The sequence below is a fragment of the Hypanus sabinus genome, chromosome 2 (assembly GCF_030144855.1).
Source record: "Hypanus sabinus isolate sHypSab1 chromosome 2, sHypSab1.hap1, whole genome shotgun sequence".
Taxonomy (NCBI): Eukaryota; Metazoa; Chordata; class Chondrichthyes; order Myliobatiformes; family Dasyatidae; genus Hypanus; species Hypanus sabinus.
The window spans coordinates 192471934-192494305 of NC_082707.1; the positions used below are offsets into that span (position 1 = coordinate 192471934).

Sequence of the window (22372 nt, forward strand, 5' to 3'; positions counted from 1 at the left end):
ACTGGAGAAATTCTGCGGAGAAGCAACGCACATCACTTGGCCCTGACTGATGTCGTCCTTATTATCACCTACCATTGGAATTGACCTAACATCAGACTGTGGAGCCCTTTCATCCTGAAGTGTGTGTGGGGGGCGGTCAGACTGACCATTTCCTCGTGGGGGCGGGGTCTGACACGGCTCTGATTCGCCTCTCATTCTCTCATTAGATTGGAAGGCTCCAGAATTGGGAATCTCAGCTCAAGTCTTAAATTGGTACTGGTCTGAACCACGGCAAAGAGACATAGCGAAGGAGAAACGCGGTCGTGTACCCTCGCCACCCGCGTTAACTCTGTGGGAGTGATTTAATTTGAGGTGAGTGCAATCACTTTCTGAGAGACCGAACTCAAGGGGAACAAACATCCCAAGGGCTGGTGGTGGGACAGCGCCTGTGGCGTTCAAACATTGTTGTTAAACAAAGAGGTAGCGTGGGGGTGTTTGGGGAAACTCTCCCCTTACATTCGGCTTTTACTAAAACATTAGGTACGGTTGCCTTGTTCGGAGGAATCCCGAAGGCAAAGTGCGTCAGGAATGTTTATAACTTGTGGAAACCGGTCACCCTATCGGCACTGATCACCGGTTGCTTCCTTGCGGAGAATTTGACCGTCTGGTTTTAGTTAATGCAATTAATCCATCCAAATATTATTATCCAATGAGATTAGAGCACTGGCTGGGAACTCGGACTCTGTCCCGTGAGTTTTTTTTAAAAAAAGATACTGAACTGACTACGTTAACTTTTTTAAAAAAACAATCAGTACAAATTTCACTGTCAATTTCTGAACTGAGATTTACAACCAGGTCACAAGTGAAGATTGGGTTCAACGGCGGGTTTTTATTAGGTGCGGGCGGGCGCTGTGACTTGGGTAATCTTCCCATGCCTGTCGACTTTATTGTGATGTTGTCTTTTAACTCTTAAGTTTCCGGAACGATAAATCTGTCCTGGCTGCTGGGCAGATCCCATCCAACGAGAATCCTTGATGAATTTCTCCGCGCGTGTAATGAAAAGATCTCTTGCTGCTCCGGGTTAAATCTTCAGTCGCTTGTTCAGTTTTCCTGAAACTAAGGTAATCCATTGGAACGGCCTGTTTACCACTCGGCGCCGGCTGGAGATGCACGTTCGAGCGGGAGGCGGGGGGTGGTTTCCTGAAACAGTAAGGATCCGGCATGAAGGTGTTGAGGAAACCTCTGAAAGTGGCGAGAGAGGGGCAGGGACTGCCTCCAGTGTGTGATTTGGTTGGGGAGGACACGGAGAAAGGGAACGTGAGCGTGTGCGCCTGCACGTGTGTTTGGGCTAGGATCTCACAGAGGTGGAGAAGGGCGTGTGGAAGGAACGAATGGAGGGCGCTGTAATGAGCACAGGTTTCAGTCAGACTCATTGACCAAACCCGTCTAGGGAGGAGGTTGGATATCAGCAGGAAAGGACCAACAGATCTCCCTGTAATAATATGATTCTTTTTTTATATAACTAACCTCTTGCACTTCTCAGCCAAATGTTAAATACCTGGGCACTGGCCCTTCCTGCAGTCAGGGACATTTTCCTGAGGTTGCACAGGACCTTGAGTTCTTACCTGTGCAGATTTGGTCTTTGTATGAGGTCAATGCAGAATCTGCTCACTAGGGTCATAAAATAACACAGTATGAGAACAGGCCCTTCTGCCCAACTGGTCTATACTGACCACAATATTTCCCTTGCTTGACAAGTTGGGTGCATTTAGCCCATAACTCTCCGAGCCCCTCCCCTCCATGTATCCATCTAAATCCCTCATGCATCTGCAAAGGAAACAGCATTATGAAGGACCCCATGCACCCCTCATACAATCTCTTCTCCCTCCTGCCATCTGGGAAAAGGCTCCGAAGCGTTCGGGCTCTCACGACCAGACTGTGCAACAGTTTATTCCCCCAAGCTATCAGACACCTCAATACCCTAAGCCTGGACTGACACCTTGCCCTATTGTCCTGTTTATTGTAATGCCTGCACTGTTTTTGTGCACTTTATGCAGTCCTGGGTAGGTCTGTAGTCTAGTGTAGCTTTTTTTGTCTGTGTTGTTTTTTTTTACATAGTTCAGTCTAGTTTTTCTACTGCGTCATGTAACACCATGGTCCTGAAAAAACGTTGTCTCATTTTTACCATGCACTGTACCAGCAGTTATGGTCGAAATGACAATAAAAGTGACTTGACTTGAAATGTTACATTTGTACCCACTTCCATCACTTCCTCATTCCAGGTACTTGCTAGTATGTTAGGGCTTGACTACGCAATGGACAATGTTGTGACCTTGAACTTCACTGTCTATCTGCATTGCTCTCTGTACTATAACACTTCATTCTCTCAATGGACCATTATAATGATTATATGGATGGTCTGCAGGACAGGTTTTTTTTTACTCTAGCTCAGTACACCTGACAATAATAAACCAATTTGCCATTTGTGTAAAGAAATTGCCTCTTGGGTCTCCTTAATCTCTCCCTTCTTGTCATGTATCTATGACTGTAGTTTTGGACTGCATAATTCTGTGGAAAAGACTCTGACCATCCACATTATCCAGAACTCTCATGATTTTTATCTATTACGAGGGAACGGTGAATCCTCCTGCACTTCAGGGGATAAAGGTCCAGTGTGGCCAACCTCTCCCTGGAGCTCGGGGCCTTTAGTCCAGGTAGCTCCCTTCAAAGTCAAAGGAAATTCATTTGCAAATTACATAGATGTTACCATATATGACCTTGAGATTCACTTTCTTGCAATCATCAGCTCTTCAGTTTTGCAGGCAAGAAAATGAAGAATTACAATAGTATTTATTTAAAAGCTACATAATTACTGTTGATTGGCCCAGGATGTTCTTCTGACCTTTGAACCTACCCCAAGATCAATCTAACCCTTTCCTCCTGCATAGACCTCCATTTTTGTATCATCCTCGTGCCTACCTAAGAGCTTAAATGTCTCTAATGTATCTGTCTCTACTGCCACCCCTGGCAGTACATTCCATGCAGCTACCACTTTTTTTTTCATACCTCTGACAAGCACACTATTCTCCAATCACCTTAAAATTCTGCTTCCTGTATTAGCCATTTCTACCCTGGGAAAATGTCTCTGGCTATCCACTAATCATTTTGTACACCTGTCAAGTCACCTCTCTTTCCACTCCCTTGCTTGCTCCACCTATCCTCATCAGGATGGGTCTGCTCTTTAATCCAGATGGCATCCTAGTTAAGTAACGTACACACACAATGCCGGATGACCTCAGCAGGTCAGGTAGCATCTACGGAAATGAACAAACAGTCGACGTTTCAGGCTGAGACCCTTCTTCAGCACTGCAAAGGAAGGGGAAGATGTCAGAATAAAAAGGTGGGGGAGGGGAAGGAGGATAGCTTGAAGGTGATGGGTGATGTTGGGTGGATGGGAGAGGTAAAAGGCTGCAGAGGAAGGAATCTGATGGGAGAGTGGACCACCGGTAAAAGGAAAGGAGGGGAAGACTGAAGAGGTGATGGGCAGGTGAGAGGAGGCAAGAGGCCAGAATGGGGAATGGGTGGAGGAGGTGAATTTTTTTTTCTGGAAGGAGAAATGGCTATTGAAGAGGAATTCTGGGACTGCTCCATCCATTCTATCTGCCAGAAATGGAACTTCCCAGTGGTGAAACATCTTAATTCCAATTCCCATTCCAGTTTTGACATTGGTCCGTAGTCTTATTGTGTCATGATGAGGTCACCCTCTGGGCGGAGGAGCAACACCTTTTATTACGTCTCAGTAGCCTCCAACCTGTCCTCTGTCCTCTTCTATCTTCTCACCTGCCTATCACCTCCCCCCGGTGCCCCCCTTTTTCCCTTTCTCCTATGGTCCACTCTCCTCTATCAGATTCCTTCCTTTCCAGCCTTTTACCTTTCCTATCCACCTGGCTTCACCTATGACCGTCCAGCTATCCTAATCCTCCTGCCACCTTTTTTTATTCTGGTGTCTTTTCCCCCTTCGTTTACAGTTCTGAAGAAGGGTCTTGCCTCGAAACGTTGATGGTTTGTTCATTTTCATAGGTGCTGCCTGAGCTGCTGAGTTCCTCCAGCATGTTTTGTTTGGTGCTCTGGATTTCCAGCATCTGCAGAATTTATCGTGTTTGAGGTGCAAATCGTGTTTGAGGTGCAAATCTCCTTTGGACCTTCTCTAGACCCTCCACACCTTTCCTATAATGAGGTGAACATAAGTGCAGTCTAACCATGGTTATAGAGCTGCAACATTACCTTGCGGCTTTTGAGTTCAATCTCCCACTGATGAAGACAGACGTTATATGCCCATCAATTTGTGCAATTTATGTATTTTTCTGTGTTGCCTGTGCCTACATGCCTGTGATGCTGCAACAAGCAAGTTTTTCCACTACAACTGTATCTGACTGTACTTGTGCATGCAGCAATATGCTGTACTTGACTGTCATCAGTAAGGGCCTCACTTTTGTCCCCCTGCGTCCACACCTCAATGAGTTCTGCGCCCACCATGACGCTGAGCTCTTCTTCCACCGCCTCCGTCTCCGAGTCTATTTCTTTGGCAAGGACTCCCCACCAGCACTGATGAACCCTCCTCCCATTTAACACTCCTCTCTCCTATTCTAAGCTCACTCCTTCCGAACGCTCGGCTCTCCACTCCTTCTGGACTGCTCATAACCTCACCATCAAACCTGCAGATGAGGGAGGTGCTGTAGTAGTCTGGTGTACCAGCCTCTACCTTGCTGAGGCTGAGTGACAACTCTCAGACACCTCCTCTTACTTGCCCCTTGAACAGGGCCTCACTAAGGAACACCCAGCTATTGTCTTCCACACCATAACCAAACTTGCTGACTCTGGAGATCTCCCATCCACTGTCACCAACCTCATAGTTCCCACACCCTGCACTTCCGTTTCAACCTCCAACCCAAGGTCCACAAACCCAGTTGTCTAGGTCGACCCATTGTTTCAGCTTGTTCCTGCCCCACTGAACTCGTATCTGCAAACCTCAATTCTGTTTTATCCTCCTGGTTCAGTCCCTTCCTACTGACATCTGTGACACCTCACGCACTTTTGATTCCTTGGACCCCATCATCTTATTTTCACAATGGATGTCCAGTCCCTATACACCCCCATACCCCACAAGGAAGGTCTCAAAGCTCTCTGTTTCTTTCTGGACACCAGACCCAAACAGTTTCCCTCCACCACCACTCTCCTCCGCCTAGCGAAACTTGATTTCTCACTCTAAATTTCTCCTTTGGCTCCTCCCACTTCCTGCAAACAATAGGGGTAGCTATGGGCACTTGCATGGGTCCCAGCTATGCCTGCCTGTTTGTTGGCTATGTGGAACAGTCTATGTTCCAAGCATACACTGGTGACCATCCTGCACTTTTCCAATGCTACATTGATGACTGCATTGGTGCTGCTTCCTGCACACATGCTGAACTTGTCAATTTCATCCACTTTGCTTCCAACTTCCACCCGGCCCTCAAGTTCACCTGGTCCATCTCTGACACTTCCCTTCCCTTTCTCTATCTCACCATCTCTGCCTCTGGCGACAGCTTATCCACCGATGTCTATTATAATCCAATGGACTCTCACAGCTACCTGGACTATACCTCGTCCCACCCTGCCACTTGTAAAAATGCCATCCCTTCACTCAATTTCTCTGTCTCTGCCACACCTTGTCTCAGGATAAGGCTTTTCATTCTAGAATGAAGAAGTTCTCTTTTCAAAGAAAGGGGCTTCCCCTCCTTCATCATCAATGGTGCCCTCAACTGCATCTCTTCCATTTCACACATGTCTGCTCTTACCCCATCCTCCAGCCACCCTACCAGAGACGGGGTTCCTCTTGTCATCACATAGCACCCCAACAGCCTCCCCATCCAGCACATAATTCTCTGAATCTTACACCACCTGCAACTGGATCCCGCCACCAAATGTGTCTTTCCCGCCCACTTTCTGCAGGGACTCCCTTGTCCATTCGTCCTTCCCCCTGATCCCCCTCCTGCCACTTACTCTTGCAAGCGGAACAAGTGCTACATCTGCCCCTACACCTCCTCCCTCGCTACCAGTCAGGGCCCCAAACAGCCCTTCCAGGTGAGGCAGTACTTCACCTCTGAGTTTGTTAGGGTCATATACTGTGTTTGGTGCTCCTGGTGTGGCCTCCCGTATATCAGTGAGTCCCAGCATAGATTGGGAGACCACTTCGCTGAGCACCTATGCCCTGTCCACCAGAACAAGCGAGATTTCCCAGTGGCCACCATTTTAATTCTACTTCCCATTCCGATATGTCTATCCATGGCCTCCTCCACTGTCGTGATAAGGCCACACTCAGGATGGAGAACAGCACCGTGTATTCTCTCTGGGTAGCCTCCAACCTGATGGCATGAACACCGATTTCTCAAACTTCAAGTAATGCTTCCTTTCCTGGCCCCCCTTCACCAGTTCCCATTCCCTTTTCCCTCTTTCATGTTACCTCCTTGCCTGCCGACCGCCTCCCTCTGGTGTTCCTCCCCCCCCCCCCCCTTTTTTTGCTTCATCCCTCCCCCTCAGAGTTTCACCTATCACCTGGTGTTTCTCTCTCCTCTCTCCCCCACCTTTTAAAGCTTTTTTTTCTCCAGTCCAGCTGCAGGGTTTCTGCCTGAAAAGTTGACTGTTCTTATCCCGATAGATGCTGCCATTTTGTGTGTGTGTGTGTGTGTGTGTGTGTGTGTGTGTGTGTGTGTGTGTGTGTGTGTGTGTGTGTGTGTGTGTGTGTGTGTGTGTGTGTGTGTGTGTGTGTGTGTGTGTGTGTGTGTGTGTGTGTGTGTGTGTGTGTGTGTGTGTGTGTGTTGCTCGTTGCTCGTTGCTCGTTGCTCGTTGCTCGTTGCTCGTTGCTCGCTCGGATTTCCAGCATCTGCAGATACTGTCTTGTTTGTACTTGACCTAGGCAGCTTTGTGCAATGCAAACAGAAAGGCATCAACTTTCTCCATGTTGGCGTGCAGGCCACATGATCTGCTGTTCACTGACTTGTATCATATAACGCAGTGACAATAAATGCTATTCTGATGGGTTGGAGTGGTACAGTATGGAACATTACTGCCACATTTGGAACAGTTGCTTCACAGCATCCACATTCATCGACTGGCATTTGATTCCAGCCACTCTCTATAAGAAGTTTGTACATTCCTTCTGGGTGCTCTGGTTTCCTACCTACCACAATCCAAAGATGTATGGGCTGGGGTTAGTAACTAGTGGGCACTCTGAAAGTACGGGCAATGTTCCCTCTCATTTATAGTAACTAGTGTGTGCAAAAATCTTGTGCTGTGGAATTTTATGCCCACTGACAACAGCATTCGCACAGAGAATAATTTCTTCAATAAGCCAGTTCTAAAATCTGCAGACAAAACTCCACGTTGTCAATACTGTCTGCATCAGAAACCAGAAAAGGAAATGTGCTTGTATACAATTTAACATGCCAACCAGGTAGAGGGTGACAAACTTTTATGCGCAGTTTAAATTCCTTTGTGTGCTAGTAACAAAAGATGCGCATGCCTTAGAGGAAACATTGAGTGTAGGGGCACTTGTGGGCCTTCTGCTGATTTGGTTGGGTGCAAATGGTACATTTCACTATATATTTCAAGGGATATGCAATAAATCTAATCTTTAATCCTTCTCTTGAGGGTAGAGTAGTTCAGCACGTGACAGACTCCATGTTTTAGTTCCTTGCTTCTGGGTGCCCAACCTATTACTTGGATATGGCCACGTTGAGATGGCATGCTGGCTCCCCATGACTATGTGGGTTTTCCCCTGGTGCTCCAGATTTCTTCCACATTCCAAAAACCTACAGGTTAGGGTTAGTAAGTTGTGGGTATGCTACATTAATGAACGCTGGAAGTGTGGTGTCCTGCACCCTTCCTCCTCAAAAACAATCCTCGGGGGGGGGGGGGGGAAACAGAAAAGAACTTTCTGATCTATGCCTGACAAATACTAACCTTTATCCTTCTAATTGCAGGCATATGGGAATAGGTGAGATGGTCAGCAGGGGCCATTTGGGCTGAAGGGCCTGTTTCTTTGCCGTATGACACGGTTTACCCATTTGTATTTGTCCCATTCATCAGTACTAGGGCCATAGCTTTCCACACCTTGGAGATTCAAGTGCTCATCTGGATAATTCTTAAATGTTAGGATACCTGCTTCAATCACCTTCTCAGGCAGTCTGTTCTGGATTCTAACCATCTCGGACCCCTTTCAAATGTCCTCTCCTTGCCCTCAGCCAGGGTGTCCCAACCTGGGGTCCATGCTGTTGCTGCTTGTTACAATGCTGGTGTTTCAGGCAGCAATGAAGGTCCTCCATCTCAGGTGGTGTTCAGGGTTTCCTTCATCACTTCAGTAGCTTCCTCTTGGTTTCCACTACTAGCAGTTGTACAAGTCTTGGGAGGGGACTCGGGAATATCATCACAATTGGATGCAGAAGGAACCCACATTGCTGTTTCCATAACAATTTTGTATAACCAGTCAGGGTTGTTGGCCCTGAGCTGAACCTGGAGAACTAGAGGATCAATCCTGGCCTGGCCTCTACCCTTGGACCTTTTTGGGCCCTTTGCTTAATGGTATTGGTCCATGGCATTAAAAAAAGGTTGGGAACTCCTGCCCTAAGCCAATGCCCTACAGTTGTAGATGCTTCTGCTATTGGGGAAAATTTTGTATATTTTCTCTAATTGATGCCTCTATGAAATCCAAGGGAACCAAAACTAGCCTCTTCATAGCTGTAACATTACAACCCAGGCAACAATCTGGGATAAGAGGATAAGATCTAAGTGAATAGGGCCAATCGAGTGTGACAGTGGAAAAGTGTGTATAGAACCGGAGGAAATAGTGGAGATACTTAATGAATACTTCAGTCTTCACTACAGAAAAGGATCCTGGCAGTTGTAGGGATGATTTACAGTGGATTGAAAAGATTGAGCATATAGACATTAAGAAAGAGGATGTGCTGGAACTTTTGGAAAGCATCAAGTTGGATAAGTCTCTGGGACCTAGTCTACTGTGGGAGGCAAGGGAGAAGATTGCTGAGCCTCTGTCAATGATCTTTGCATCATCAACGGGGACGGGGAGGTTCACTTATTCAATAAAGGGAGTAGAGATAGCCCAGGAAATTATAGACCAGTGAGTCTTGCTTCAGTGGTTGGTAAGTTGGTAGAAAAGATCCTGAGAGGCAGGATTTATGAACATTTGGAGAGGCAAAATATGATCAGGGATAGTCAGCATGGCTTTGTCAAAGGCAGGTTGTGCCTTACAAGTCTGATTGAATATTTTGAGGATGTGACTAAACACATTGATGAAGGTAGGGCAGTAGATGTTGTGTATATGGATTTCAGTAAGGCATTTGATAATGTACCCCATGCAAGGCTTATTGAGAAAGTAAAGAGGCATGGGATCCAGGGGGACATTGCTTTGTGGATCCAGAACTGGCTTGTCCACAGAAGGCAAAGAGTGGTTGTAGACAGGTCATATTCTACATGGAGGTTGGTAACTAGTGGTGTGCCACAATGATCTGTTCTGGGACCCCTTTGAAACTTTTATAAATGATCTCAATGAGGAAGTGGAGGGATGGGTTAGTAAATTTGCTGATGACACAGATGTTGGGGGTGTTGTGGATGGTGTGGAGGCTGTCAGAGGTTACAGCAGGACATTGATAGGAAGTAAAACTGGGCTGAGAAGTGGTAGATGGAGTTCAACCCAGAAAAGTGTGAGATGGTTCATTTTGGTAGGTCAAATATGATGGCAGAATATAGTATTGTATTAATTCTTTCATGCTTATCCCCTCCCCCCCCTTTATCCTTCCTCTGATTGGTTCTCCACCTGATGCCTCTAGCCCTTTCCCCTCCCCTATCCCTATTACTGGGCTTCGGTCCTCTCTTCCCCCACCCCCCCATTCCTGATGAAGGGTCTCGGCCCGAAACGTTGGCTACTGTTTCCTCACGGATGCTGCCTGACCTGCTGAGTTCTTCCAGCATCGTGTACGTATTAATTGTAAGACTCTTGGCAGTGTAGAAGATCAGAAGGATCTTGTGGTCTGTGTCAATAGGACACTCAAAGCTGCTGCACAGGTTGACTCTGTGGATAAGAAGGCATATGGTGCATTGCCCTTTATCAATGATGGGATTGAGTTTAGGAGCTGAGAGGTAATGTTGCAGCTATATAGGATTCTGGTCAGACCCCTCAGTTCTGGTCACCTCACTGCAGGAAGGATATAGAAACCATGGATAGGATACAGAGGAGATTTACAAGGATTTTGCCTGGATTGGGGAGCATGCCTGATGAGAATAAGTTGAGTGAACTTGGCTTTTTGGAGTGGTGGAGGATGAGGGGTACCTGATAGAGGTGTATAAGATGATCAGAGGCATTGATTGTGTGGACATTCAGAGGCTTTTTCCCAGGGCTGAAATGGTTAACATGAGAAGGCACAGTTTTAAGGTGCTTGGAAGTAGGTTTCGAGGAGATGTCAGGAGTAAAATTTTATGCTGAGAGTGATGAGTGCGGGGAATGGGCTGCTGGCAACGACAGTGGAGGCAGATCCAATAGGGTCTTTTAAGAGGCTCCTGGATAAGGTACATGGAGCTCCGAAGAATAGAGGGCTTTGGGTAACCCTGGGTAATTTCTAAGGTATGTATGTGTTCGGCACAGCTCTGTGGGCTGAAGGGCCTGTATTGTGCTGTAGGTTTTCTATGTATCTAAATAATACTGGGAGTGAGTGGTCAAGTCCTGTTTGTGAATGTTAGTCGATAGGTTGTGGAATCAGCGTAGAGTTGAGGTGAGTGAAGTTATCCACATTGGTTCAGGTTGAAAAGTAATAATACTTCCTGAACCTGGTGGTGTGTGTCCTGCTCAGTGGAGGGGAAGGCTTTGCCTATGATGGGACATTTTCTGTAGGGTTTGGTGAATAATTTTTTTTACTGAATAATCCATTTTAAAAAAATAATATATTCCCTTCCTGTTCCCCCTCATCCCCAGACGCAACCCTGAGGGATGCCCCACCGGTCAGAACTCGTGGAAGCCTTGCGCTACCGGCTGCAGGAGGCCACAGAGTGTGCCGAGCCAGACGTCCTGCGGGCGGTGACAGTCGATGTCGACAAGAAACTGGCGAGCCTGCCCTTCCCGCTACCCTCCAGGAGCACTTCCTTCCGAGAAGCTGAGGTGGATCCCAGGGCTGAGGCGCTCTACCCAGCAGATGCCCCGCTGGGCATGGTGCCGCTGGCGGGCAGGGGCGTGGGTGACCGTCTGTTCGAGGCGGCCAGTGTGCTGCTGTTGGGAGATGGCAGTCTGAGCACGGAGCTGCAGCTGAGGACGATGGTGGAAATGGTGCTGCACAAGCAGTACTACCTGAACGGAATGATCGACTCGAAGGTGATGCTGCAGGCGGCCAGGTACTCTCTGTGCACCGAGGAGTCGGCCCACTGCATGAACCTGCCCATGGCCATCCTGGAGGCTATCTTTGATGCCGACGTGAAGGCCACCTGCTACCCGGGAGCCTTCACCAACATGTGGCACGTCTACGCACTGGCCTCTGTGCTGCAGAGTGACATCTACTCCATTTACCCCATGAGAAACCTGAAGATCCGCCCCTACTTCAACCGGCTGATCGGCCCCCGGAGCCGGCCGCCCGGGCCCTCGCTGCCCACCCTGCACATCATGTGGGCGGGCAAGCCCCTCTCCCAGGATGTCTTCAGGCCCCAGTACTTTGCCCCCGTTGTCTCCCTGCGCGGCCTGGACAGGCCGGCCCCGCCGCTGAAGACGCTGGAGCTGCTCAATGCCGAGCCTGACATCTCCTACTCGGTGCTGCGGGAGAGGTACAGCATCACCAAGAGCACCTTCTACCGCTGGAAGCGGCAGTCGCGGGAGCACCGGCGGCGGGCGGCCGCCCGTTACGAGGCCCGCCACTACTTGCAGCGCTGCTTTGCCGAGGGCGGTGGCTTCCTGCCGCTCCAGCAGTTCCGCAGCCGGTTCCCGGACATCTCCCGCTCGACCTACTATGCCTGGAAGCACGAGATGGTGCTGTTGGCCGGCGGGAGGCTGCCGCCCGGGCCTGGCGCTGGAACAGAGCCTGAGCCGGGCGGGGGAGGGGCTCCGCCTGGCAGCGAGGGCCCGGCGAAGGAGGCGGTCGGCCCGTCCGCTCAGCGGTCTCCCTCCATGCAGCAGGCCAGGAGCTTCCTGCAGGAATGCGTTCTCCTCAATGCTTGCCCGCCTTACAGGAGCTTCAGGAAGAGCTACCCCTGGATCTCCCGATCCACGTACTACAACTGGAGGAGGGAGGCGATGTGCCGGACGCGGGATGGCCACCAGCACCACAGGAACGGGCGCGCCAGCGGCCTGGCCCCGCCTCCACCCACTTCCCAGCTTGGGAGCAGTGGTGATGGTAAGAGCCACCCCCTGCCGGGTCAGGCGGCCGCCCCTTCTTTCCCCGCCAGACTGCGGAGGGTGAGGGAGTGGCAGCGGCTGCGGCAGGAGGCCAGGAGGCGAGCTCAGAGCTGGCAGATGCCCCTGTCTGCCCTCCGCGTGCGCTTCCCCTCCATCTCCACCGCCACCTTCCTGCGCTGGTGGGCCCTGGCCCAGAAGACTGGCTCCCGGGAGCCCAGGCGGCCCCACAGGGAGTTGCCCGCCCCTGTCACTGTCCTGCAGACCAGGGCCTCCTCGGTCCCGGAGATCCCGGGAGCCGGGGTGATGCCGGAGCCCAATGGGTTGGCTGTCTGGCCACTGGCTCCAGCTACTCAACATGGGCCATCGTCCAAAGCCAAGGCCAAGTTATTCCTTCAGCGCCGCTATGTGTCCAGGGACTTCCCAACCTTCCGTGAGTTTAGTGGCTACTTCCCTCACACCCCGCGTTCCACCTACTACATGTGGAAGCGGGCGCTCAGCAACGGGATGATGCTGATGCACTGCCCGGGGGCGCCAGAGGAAAAGCAGACCTAGCTGGGATCCTTGGCCAGGGAAACGCAACCCCTGTTGGGATTCTCTTGGAATCTCCAGCCTGGTCCTGGATCAACCAGACCAAGTCCATTCCTGGCCGCTAACTGGGATTCCACCAGGGTTCTTCAACCTTCACCGGGACCCCTGACGGGTATCCATTGGGATTCACCAGCCCTGACTGGGATCAATCAGGTGGATTGTACCCCTGACACAGGGAAAAACTAGTCCTGACTGGGAATGGCTTGCTCTTTCTTAACCGGGATTAACCAGGGATCTCCAACCTTGTCCAAGAATTCTGATGCTGACTGGGGAAATTCAGTCCCTCTCTGCCTTTTAACTGGCACATAAAAACTACCTCACCTCAAATTTTGGGCAACCTGGCCTAATACAACCTCAAGAAACCTGGTTTGATCACTGCCCCTCAAAGCATCTGGGACTGTTTGCTCTGAGGAAGGGAAACGGTTACTGTGCTTAGTTCTTTTACACAGGGATACAGTGAACTGACTCATGGATCCACGCACTGACTGCTGAAATGATTCCTGTTGTTAGGTCTGAGCTACTTTTGTGTTTTTTCTAATACACTGAATAATAATATTCTGGTGGAATATGCACATGAGGTTTCCTGTATATTTTTGTACCTCGTCTGACATGTGAATTGTATTTTTGCATATATTATGTTAATTGTAAATGTAGATTTAACTAGCAGCAATTGGTCCAATTCTCTGGCCTTACTGAAAAGGAGTTGGGTAATGGCAGCTACATTATTTAATCAGAGAAGTTTTAAGACCTGTAGAGTGGTGTGTGAACTTAAATGTTGCAATTAATTCAGCATTCACCACTTCACACTCGCACCATTCTGAGTGAAGAAGATTTCCCCCCCATGTTCCCCTTAAATATTTCACTTCTTTTACCCTTAACCTATGACCTCTATTGTAGTCTTTCCACAATGGCCATCAAGCAGTCATTCAATAATTACATGCCAGTCCCACATTCAATTCGGCCGGAATTCACCTCCAACCAACACACTAGGGGCAATTTACAATGGCCATTTAGCTGAACCACTTGCACAGAGAGCAGTACAGAAACAGACCATTCAGTGCATCTATTCTATGCCGAGCTGCTACTGCCTAGTCGTATCAACCCCACACCACAGACGTCCCTCCTCCCCGCATCCATGTACTTACCAAAGGACACTTAAATGCTGCAATCAAACCCACATTCATCACTTCTGCCAGTGCTTCAGCTCGTTCCACACTCTCGCCACTCTGTGAGTGAAGAAGTTCCAACTCGCGTCCCCCTGAAACATTTCACTTTTGACCTGTGACCTCTGTCTGGTTCAAGTCTCACCCAGCCTGAGTGGGCAAAGCCCTCTTACAAATTCCACCTGGGAGAAGGCCATACAGTCACAGAGAGACTGGGGAAGACTCCACACAGACAGCACCCAAGGTCAGGATTGAACCTGATTCAGTTGGAGTTGGGAAGCAGCAACTCTATCTGCTGTAACATTGAGACATCCTGCTGGTGTAGAAGTGTGGACTAGTGGGGAGGCGGACACATGTTTGTGGTTGCAAATAGGCTTATCCAGGATCAACTTTATTCACGATGTTACTTTTATTAGCAGTTTGCTGTGAGTGTTCTTTATTTGTTATTTTTATTTGGAGATACAGGAAGGAGTAATGTCCTTCAGGCCCCTGCAACCCAGATTTAACCCTAACCTAATCACAAGACAATTTACAATGACCAATTAACCTACCCGGTACGTTGTTGGCCTGTGGGAGAAAAAAACCAGATCACCTGGAGCAAATCCATGTTTTCCACGGGGAGAACGTACCTGAGACTCCTCACGGAGGGCGCCAAGATTGAACTTCAAACTCTGCTGCTGTAATAGCTTTGTGTTAACCGCTAAGGTACATGACATGTAGCAGCAGCATTCAACAATGATTATTTATGTAAAAATATAGTTAGAGGTTAAAGTACAGATATGAAATAAAATAAATACATAAATTATTATTCATCTTCACACCTTTAGCATTTTTTTTAATGAGGCCAAGTTGCTAGCTCAACCCGTCACGGATGGAAAGCGTGCAAGAAGCCAGCTGGATTTGAACCTAAAACAATTCCTCTCATTATCTAGTGCAGATGCCAGTACACCACCAGCTGACTTGTATACATAAATGCCAGCATGCAATTACAATGTAAACAGCTTACTAAAAAGTGGTTGAAGTGTTTACAGTGCGGTGACTGAGATAATAGATCAGGGGTCCCCATCCTGGGGTCATGGACCCTTAGGTTAATGTTTGGAGTCTATGGCATAAAAAGGGTTGGGAACCTATGTTATAGAGGGAGTAGGGTAACTAAACAGAATGCTCAGATTCACTGTCAACCACTATAGAGCCCGTCTCCTGCCAAGTGAATACTGAAGGGCAGCACCAGCCCAGATGCCTCCCCCACATCATCACCATGGCTTGAGACCAGTCCTTGCACATACAAGACCAGCATGTATGGAGTAACAGTAGAGCCATTGCTTCCAGCGTAGAGATAATTATTCCCACTCTTTGCCTGCTGCCAATCTTCTTTCCATGGTAGTATCTTTCCTGTAATACCCTGGGCTCTTGTTTAGTACGTTGTCATAGGCCTGAAAATCCAAATAAACAACATCGACAGAGTTTCCTTTGTCCCGTCATGCCTGTTGTTTGCTCAAATAATTCCAACGGATCTGTCAGGCAAGATTTCCCCTAAATGAAACCATGCTCGCTTTGGCCTATTTTATCATATACTCTGAAATCTCATCCAACATCTTCCCAACCACTGAGGTTAGGCTAACAGGTTTATAAGTTCCTGTCTTCTGCCTCCCTCCCTTCTCAAAGAGTGGAGTCGCATTTGCAAATTTCCAGTCCAACAGGAAGCTTTCTATTAAAACCCCAAACCAGTGTGAAAGCACGTAACCTGACAGGCTCTTGTTTGATGTGTTAACAGTAAAATAAGCATCATTTCACCAGGGTTCAGTGGTAAGGAAGGCTATTAATTTTGAGAGGCCTACAGTATAAGACCAAGGATGGAATGCTGAGGCTTTATGGTCAGTCTGCTCTTGAAATATTGTGATCAGTTTTGGGCCTCCTATCTGTGAAAGGATGTTCTGGCATTGGCGAGATTCTGGTGAAGGTTCATGAGAATAATCTCAGGAATGAAATGGTTAATTTATGAGGAGTGGTTAATGACTCTGGACCTGAACACGCTGGAGTTTAGGAGAATAAGGAGAGATGTCATTGAAAACTATTGAATATTGAAAGGCCTTGATATAGTGAACATACAGAGGACATTTCTATAGCAGGGGAGTGTAGGAACAGAGGGCACAGCATCAGAATAGAAGCATGTCACTTTGAAACTGATGAGGAGGATTTTTTTTTAACTAGAGGGTGGTGAATCTGTGGAAGTTATTGCCATAGATGTTTGTGGAGGCCAAGTCATTGGGTATGTTTAAAGCAGAGTGTGATGGGTTCTTGATTAGTCAGGGTATCAAATATTTTGGGGAGGAGTCAGGGGAACGGTGTTGAGAGAAATAATAAAATACCTATGATTGAATGGCTGAGCAAACTTTGTTGGGCTGAACAGCCTAATTCTGCTCCAATATGTTATGGCTTTATGGTTCCAGGTTTCCAAGAACTTGGATAATGGAGGCAGGATATGCACCAGAAAGTGCATGGCGCATATCCCACACAGAAAGAGAAAGATTAGCTTCATCTGCACATGTACATCAAAACATACTGTGAAATGGTTTGTTTGCATCTGAGAATGTGCTGGGATCAGCCCGCAAGTTTCATAATGCTTTCGGCATGTCCCCAATTTACTAACCCTAACTTGTATGTATTTTGAATGTGGGAAGAAGCCATTGTACCCAGTTGTCATGGGGAGAATGTGTAACTCTCCAGACAGTGGTGGGAACTGAACCTGTGTTGCTGGCACTGTAGAGCATTACATGAATTGCTATGCTACTTTGCAGCCCCAATATTCACCATTGTCCTGCAGGTCTGACCATCCTCCTCTAAACTTTGAAATGCTTCCATTGACTTCATTGTTGACTGCCTGGCACCACCATACTTTGTCAATTGGGAAGTGAGCAGAACTTGAGGTGAACTTTAAATTCATCATCAACTGGAAAATTTAAATTGATCTTCAACTCCCACGTCCTTGTGGGAGATGAAAAGTCTTGCCCAATGACCCTTGGTTCCTGAAAATCCCTTCATTGTCAGAGCTTACAGTCGGGAGATTAAGAGATTTGTAAGCTGTAGTGCTAAGGATTTGGTGAATCATGATAAAGCCTGTAGAGATGTAAAATATTAAGAAATAAACGTGAGAAGCCCTGTTTCTCACTTGACAATTTCTGTGTTGTCGCTGTTAGATAACTACAGCTGTGAAGATCCCTGCAGCATCCGGTGACCCTGTGATATCAGTCTCTGAGGCAGGTGTTAGGCCGTCTTTCAGGAGGGTGAACCCTCACAAGGCGGAAGGTCCCAATGGAGTACCTGGTAAGGCTCTGAAAACCTGTGCCAAGCAACTGGTGGGAGAATTCAAGGACGTTTTCAAACTTTCACTGCTGCGGTTGGAAGTTCCTACCTGTTTCAAATAGGCAACAATTATACCAGAGCCCAAGAAGAGTAGTGTGAGCTGCCTTATTAACTATCATCCAGTAGCGCTCACATCTACAGTGAGAGGTTTGAGAGGTTGGTCATGGCTAGAATGAATTCTTCCCTGAGCAAGGACCTGTACCCACTGCAATTTTGCCTATCGCCTCAAAAGGTCGACAGCACATACAATCTCAATAGCTCTTCACATGGCCTTAGATCACTTGGATAATACAAACACCTACGTCAGGAAGCTGTTTGTTGACTATAGCTCATTATTCCTGAAGTCCTGATTGAAAAGTTGCAGAACCTGAGCCTCTGTACCTTCCTCTGCAATTAGATCCTCAACTTCCTAACCAGACCACAAAATGTGTGGGTTGGTGATAACATCTCATCCTTCCTGACGATCAACTCTGGAGCACCTCAGAGGTGTGTGCTTAGCCCACTGCTCTACTCTCTGTACTCATGACTCTGTGGCTAGGCATAGCTCAAATGCCATCTATAAATTTGCTGCTGATACAACTATTGTAGGAGGGATTTCAGGTGGAGATTAGAGGGTGTACAGGAGCGAGATATACCAGCTAGTTGAGTGGTGTCGCAGCAACAACCTTGCACTCAGTGTCAGTAAGACGAAAGAGCTGATTGTGAACTTCAGAAAGGGTAAGACGAGGAAACATGAACCAATCCTCATAGAGGGATCAGAAGTGCAGAGAGTGAGGAATTTCTAGTTCCTGGGTGTCAAGATCTCCGAGGACCTAACCTGGTCTCCGCATATTGATGAAGCTACAAAAGAAGGCAAGACAGTGGCGATATTTCATTAGAAGTCAGAAGAGGTTAGGTTTGTCACCTAAAACACTTGTACAGATGTACCATGGAGAGCGTTTTGACAGGCTGCATCACTGTCTGGTATTGGTGGGGGTGCTTCTGCACTGGACTGAAAAGGTGAAGGAAGTTGTAAAATTAGTCAGCTGCTTCTTGGGTACCAGCCTCTGTAGTATCCAAGACATCTTCAGGGGCAGTGCCTCAGAAAGGTGATGTCCATTAAGGACCCCATCACCCAGGATGTGCCACCTTCTGATTGTTACCGTCAAGGGGGAGGTACACAAGCCTGAAGGCACACACTCAGTGATTCAGGAACAGCTTCTTTCCCTCTGCCATCTGATTACTGAATGGACATTGAACCCATGAACACTACCTCACTTTTTTCCAATATTTCTGTTTCGCACTATCTTAACCTAACTATTCCATATACATTATTAAAATATTGTAGATGGTTTCCTTATTTTTTTTCTTTCTATATTATGTATTGCATCGAACTGTTGCTGCTAAGTTAATGAATTTCACGACAGATGCCGGTGATAATAAACCTGATTCTGATTCTGTATTTGGTGTGTTTGAGATGCCTGGTCAGAGTACTGTCAAGTACCGATGATCACACCACTGAGCCTGTGAGTCTGGTCTGCTCGGGACCTTGAGCCGCACCCCTTAAAGCAGCCTTTCGCAACCTTTTTGTCCTGGAGCAACCCTTGAAATAATTTTCAGGTCCCAGGGACCCCCCCCCCCCGTGTAAAAATGATTAAACCTACAGCTCACGGTATATTAGCGTGATCAGCAAGTTGTAGGTATAATAATCCAAAATGATTGTCAATGCTCTTTTGAGAGAATTAATTTTCAGCCAACCTTTTTTTTAGAAAAAAAAGGCAATTAAGTTTAGCTTACCTTGAAATTAATTTCTTTCTTTCCCTTTCATAAATTTTAAAATCTCATAAGGAAAATATAATAAATTTCTGTTAAATAACTGGCTTAAGCCAAAATGGGATTTAATTTTTCTAAAGCTAGGCTTGGTAGATTTAACTTAAATAAATGTTGTAAATTGATTTTAATTAGTGCTATTTGCAACATGAAAATTTACTGACAATGTTGAATAGTAGTTACTAAAAACCATAAGCAAAATCAATATGAATGAAAATATAGCCTAATGCACGATTTTATACAAGACTTCTTACTAAGTGACATGATCAAGCTCAAATATAGGCCTAGCACATGAAACCTCTGCTTGTTTTTTGTTGTATAAATACTCAGTTCTGGGTTGAACTTCAGATAAGCACGCACTGATTTCACCTTCAACTGAAATGAGACAATCTCCATCCTTGCTCTTGATGCTTCTTATAAAAGAAAAAGCTTGCTCACACATGTAAGAAGTTGAAAACTGTAGCAAAATATTCGTTGCTTTCCTAAGACTGGCGGGATACTCTTGTTTCACAGAAATCCAGAGCTTGCCCAGGGGCAGGTTAGTAAATCTCACCTTGACAGCACGATCAGACTGCAGCTCCTAAAGTTCTTCCTCTTCTCTCAAAGTCCGGTTCTCAGGCTGAGCAGAAGATCCAGAGAAAGGGTCCCTCACCCAGTCATTCACTTGGGTTGAAAGGGAGTAACAATACTGTTCAATTTTGTTCTGCGGTTCTCCCAGGTGGTTTTCAATAAGATGCAAGACTTTCTGATATCCTTCCTCACTCTCAAGCTCAAGCAGCAGTGAAAACATTTCAAGATTTCCTTTTGCAAGATGATTTTTCCAAAGATTCAGTTTCCTTTTAAATCCAAGAATCTTGTCACTTGAAGTCAAAACATTTTCTCCAGGGCCTTGCGGAGACTTGTTCAACTGGTTCAAATGATGAAAAATGTTTGTTAAATCGGCTAGTTTCCACAGCCATTCTTTGTCTTCAAAGCACTCAGCAAAATCAGGCCCACTATTTTCTTGAAAGTACTCCTGCAATTCACCTTTCAGCTCAAACACCCTGTTGAGAACTCTTCCCCTGCTAAGTCACTGGATTTCTGTCCGTAGCAGGACAACGGTGTGCTCTTTATCTAGGTTTTCACATAGTTTTTAAAAACATTTTCAAGTGAACTGATCTTTGTAAAGTCAAATCAACTTTTATTGTCATTTCGACCATAACTGCTGGTACAGTGCATAGTAAAAATGAGACAATGTTTTTCAGGACCATGGTGTTACATAACACAGTACAAAAACTAGACTGAACTATGTAATAAAAAAACAGAAAGCTATACCAGACTACAGATCTACACAGGACTGCATAAAGTGCACAAAACAGTGCAGGGAGTACAATAAATAATAAACAAGACAATAGGGCAAGGTGTCAGCCCAGGCTTCGGGTATTGAGGAGTCTGATAGCTTGGGAGAAGAAACTGTTACATAGTCTGGTCGGAGCCTTTTCCCAGATGGCAGGAGGGAGAAGAGATTGTATGAGGGGTGCATGGGGTCCTTCATAATGCTGGTTCATTTGCAGATGCAGTGTGTAGTGTAAATGTCCGTGATGGCAGGAAGAGAGACCCTGATGATCTTCTCAGCTGACCTCACTTCCGCTGCAGGGTCTTGCGATCCGAGATGGTGCAATTTCAGAACCAGGCAGTGATGTAGCTGCTCAGGATGCTCTCAATACAACCGCTGTAGAATGTGATGAGGATGGGGGGTGGGAGATGGACTTTCCTCAGCCTTCACAAAAAATAAAGTTAACCACTTTGAGGCATCATCCAGAACCTTTTCATCTCCAAGAGTTTTTGACATCAATACCTCTGTGAAGAAAGCTGTGTGTTGTGAAGTCAGGATTTTCTTTTTTTAAAAGAGAAATGAAACCTGTCCTGGAGTCAACCATTGATAGGGCATCATCAGTACAGATGCCAACACAGTTCCTCCAAGACAGACATTTTGTTTCCACATATGAGGACAATATATCTTGGCCTTTGCTTGTTTTGGGCAGCTCTTTGCAACAGAAAAAGTTTTCTTGAATTTCACCATAATTTATAAAGCTTACAAATGCTACAACATGACATTGATTGGTGAAATCTTTTGACTGATCAACCTGGATAGAGAAGCTGTTTTTTTCAGTTTATCATACAAAAGCTCTTCAGCATCATGTGACATGTCATCAATGCGGCAACTTATTGTACTGTTTGAGAGTGGCTGCCATCTCACCTGAACAAAAACCATGCAAGAGCCCATTCTCAAGCTACTACATGTGGATGACTGTGCTCTTCTCACGTACGCAGAGGACACGCTCCAGGCTGCAGTCACTCTGTTCGCCAAGGCTGCAAAAGGGCTTTTGGGTTAACGTTCGGTCTGAAGAAAACAATGATCCTCCATCAGAAGCCCTCTCGTGGTGGTTACAGCCCACCTCGGATCACCATTGACGACCACCCTCTCACCATGATTGAGCGGTTCACCTACACGGGCAGCATCATCTCCAACGACGCTACGGTGGTAAGGGACGTTGACAATCGGCTCGCCAGAGCCAGCAGTGTCTTCAGGTGCCTCCAGAAATGTGTGTGGAAGAACCACCAGCTGTGTCTGTCCACAAAAATCCAGGTGTACAGGGCTGCCATCGTCACAACACTGCTATATGGCTCAGAAGCCTGGGTCTCGTATCACAAACAAATCCGGATGCTCGAGCACTTCCATCAGTGCAGCCTCCACTCCATCAAGGGTATCAACTGACAGGATCACGTCTCCAACAACGAGACCCTGGAGAAGGCTCAACTCCCAAGCACTGAAGCTATTTTACTGCTCAAGCAGCTCCCCTGGCCAGGCCGCGTGTCTCACACGTTACCGAAAGCAGTACTCTACAGAGAACTCGCTCAGGGCAAGAGAGACTGTGGTGCCTTGCACAAGGAATGCAAAGACCAACTTCAGCACCGGCTCACTCAGGAAAATATCAAAGTCAACAAGTGGCAGCAGCTGGCTTGTGTCAGAGACCCCTGGAGCTCGCTGATCCACAGAGCAGCC

At 47.1% G+C, this 22372-nt stretch overlaps 1 protein-coding gene across 3 annotated transcripts; it reads left to right on the forward strand.

Annotated features, from left to right (window-relative positions):
• Positions 1 to 225: 225 nt before the first annotated feature.
• vrtn (vertebrae development associated) lies at positions 226 to 18947 on the forward strand. Of its 3 annotated transcripts, XM_059962003.1 has the most exons (3): positions 261 to 351; positions 954 to 1100; positions 9861 to 18947. In XM_059962003.1, the coding sequence occupies exon 3, from the start codon at positions 11015 to 11017 to the stop codon at positions 12953 to 12955; it is 1941 nt and encodes a 646-aa protein (XP_059817986.1). In that variant the 5' UTR covers positions 261 to 351; positions 954 to 1100; positions 9861 to 11014; the 3' UTR covers positions 12956 to 18947. The 3 variants fall into 3 exon arrangements, with proteins under 3 accessions (XP_059817983.1, XP_059817986.1, XP_059817989.1); XM_059962000.1 differs by having other exon boundaries at positions 226 to 1100; positions 11000 to 18947; XM_059962006.1 differs by lacking the exons at positions 261 to 351; positions 954 to 1100 and having other exon boundaries at positions 6888 to 10005; positions 11000 to 18947.
• Positions 18948 to 22372: the final 3425 nt, after the last annotated feature.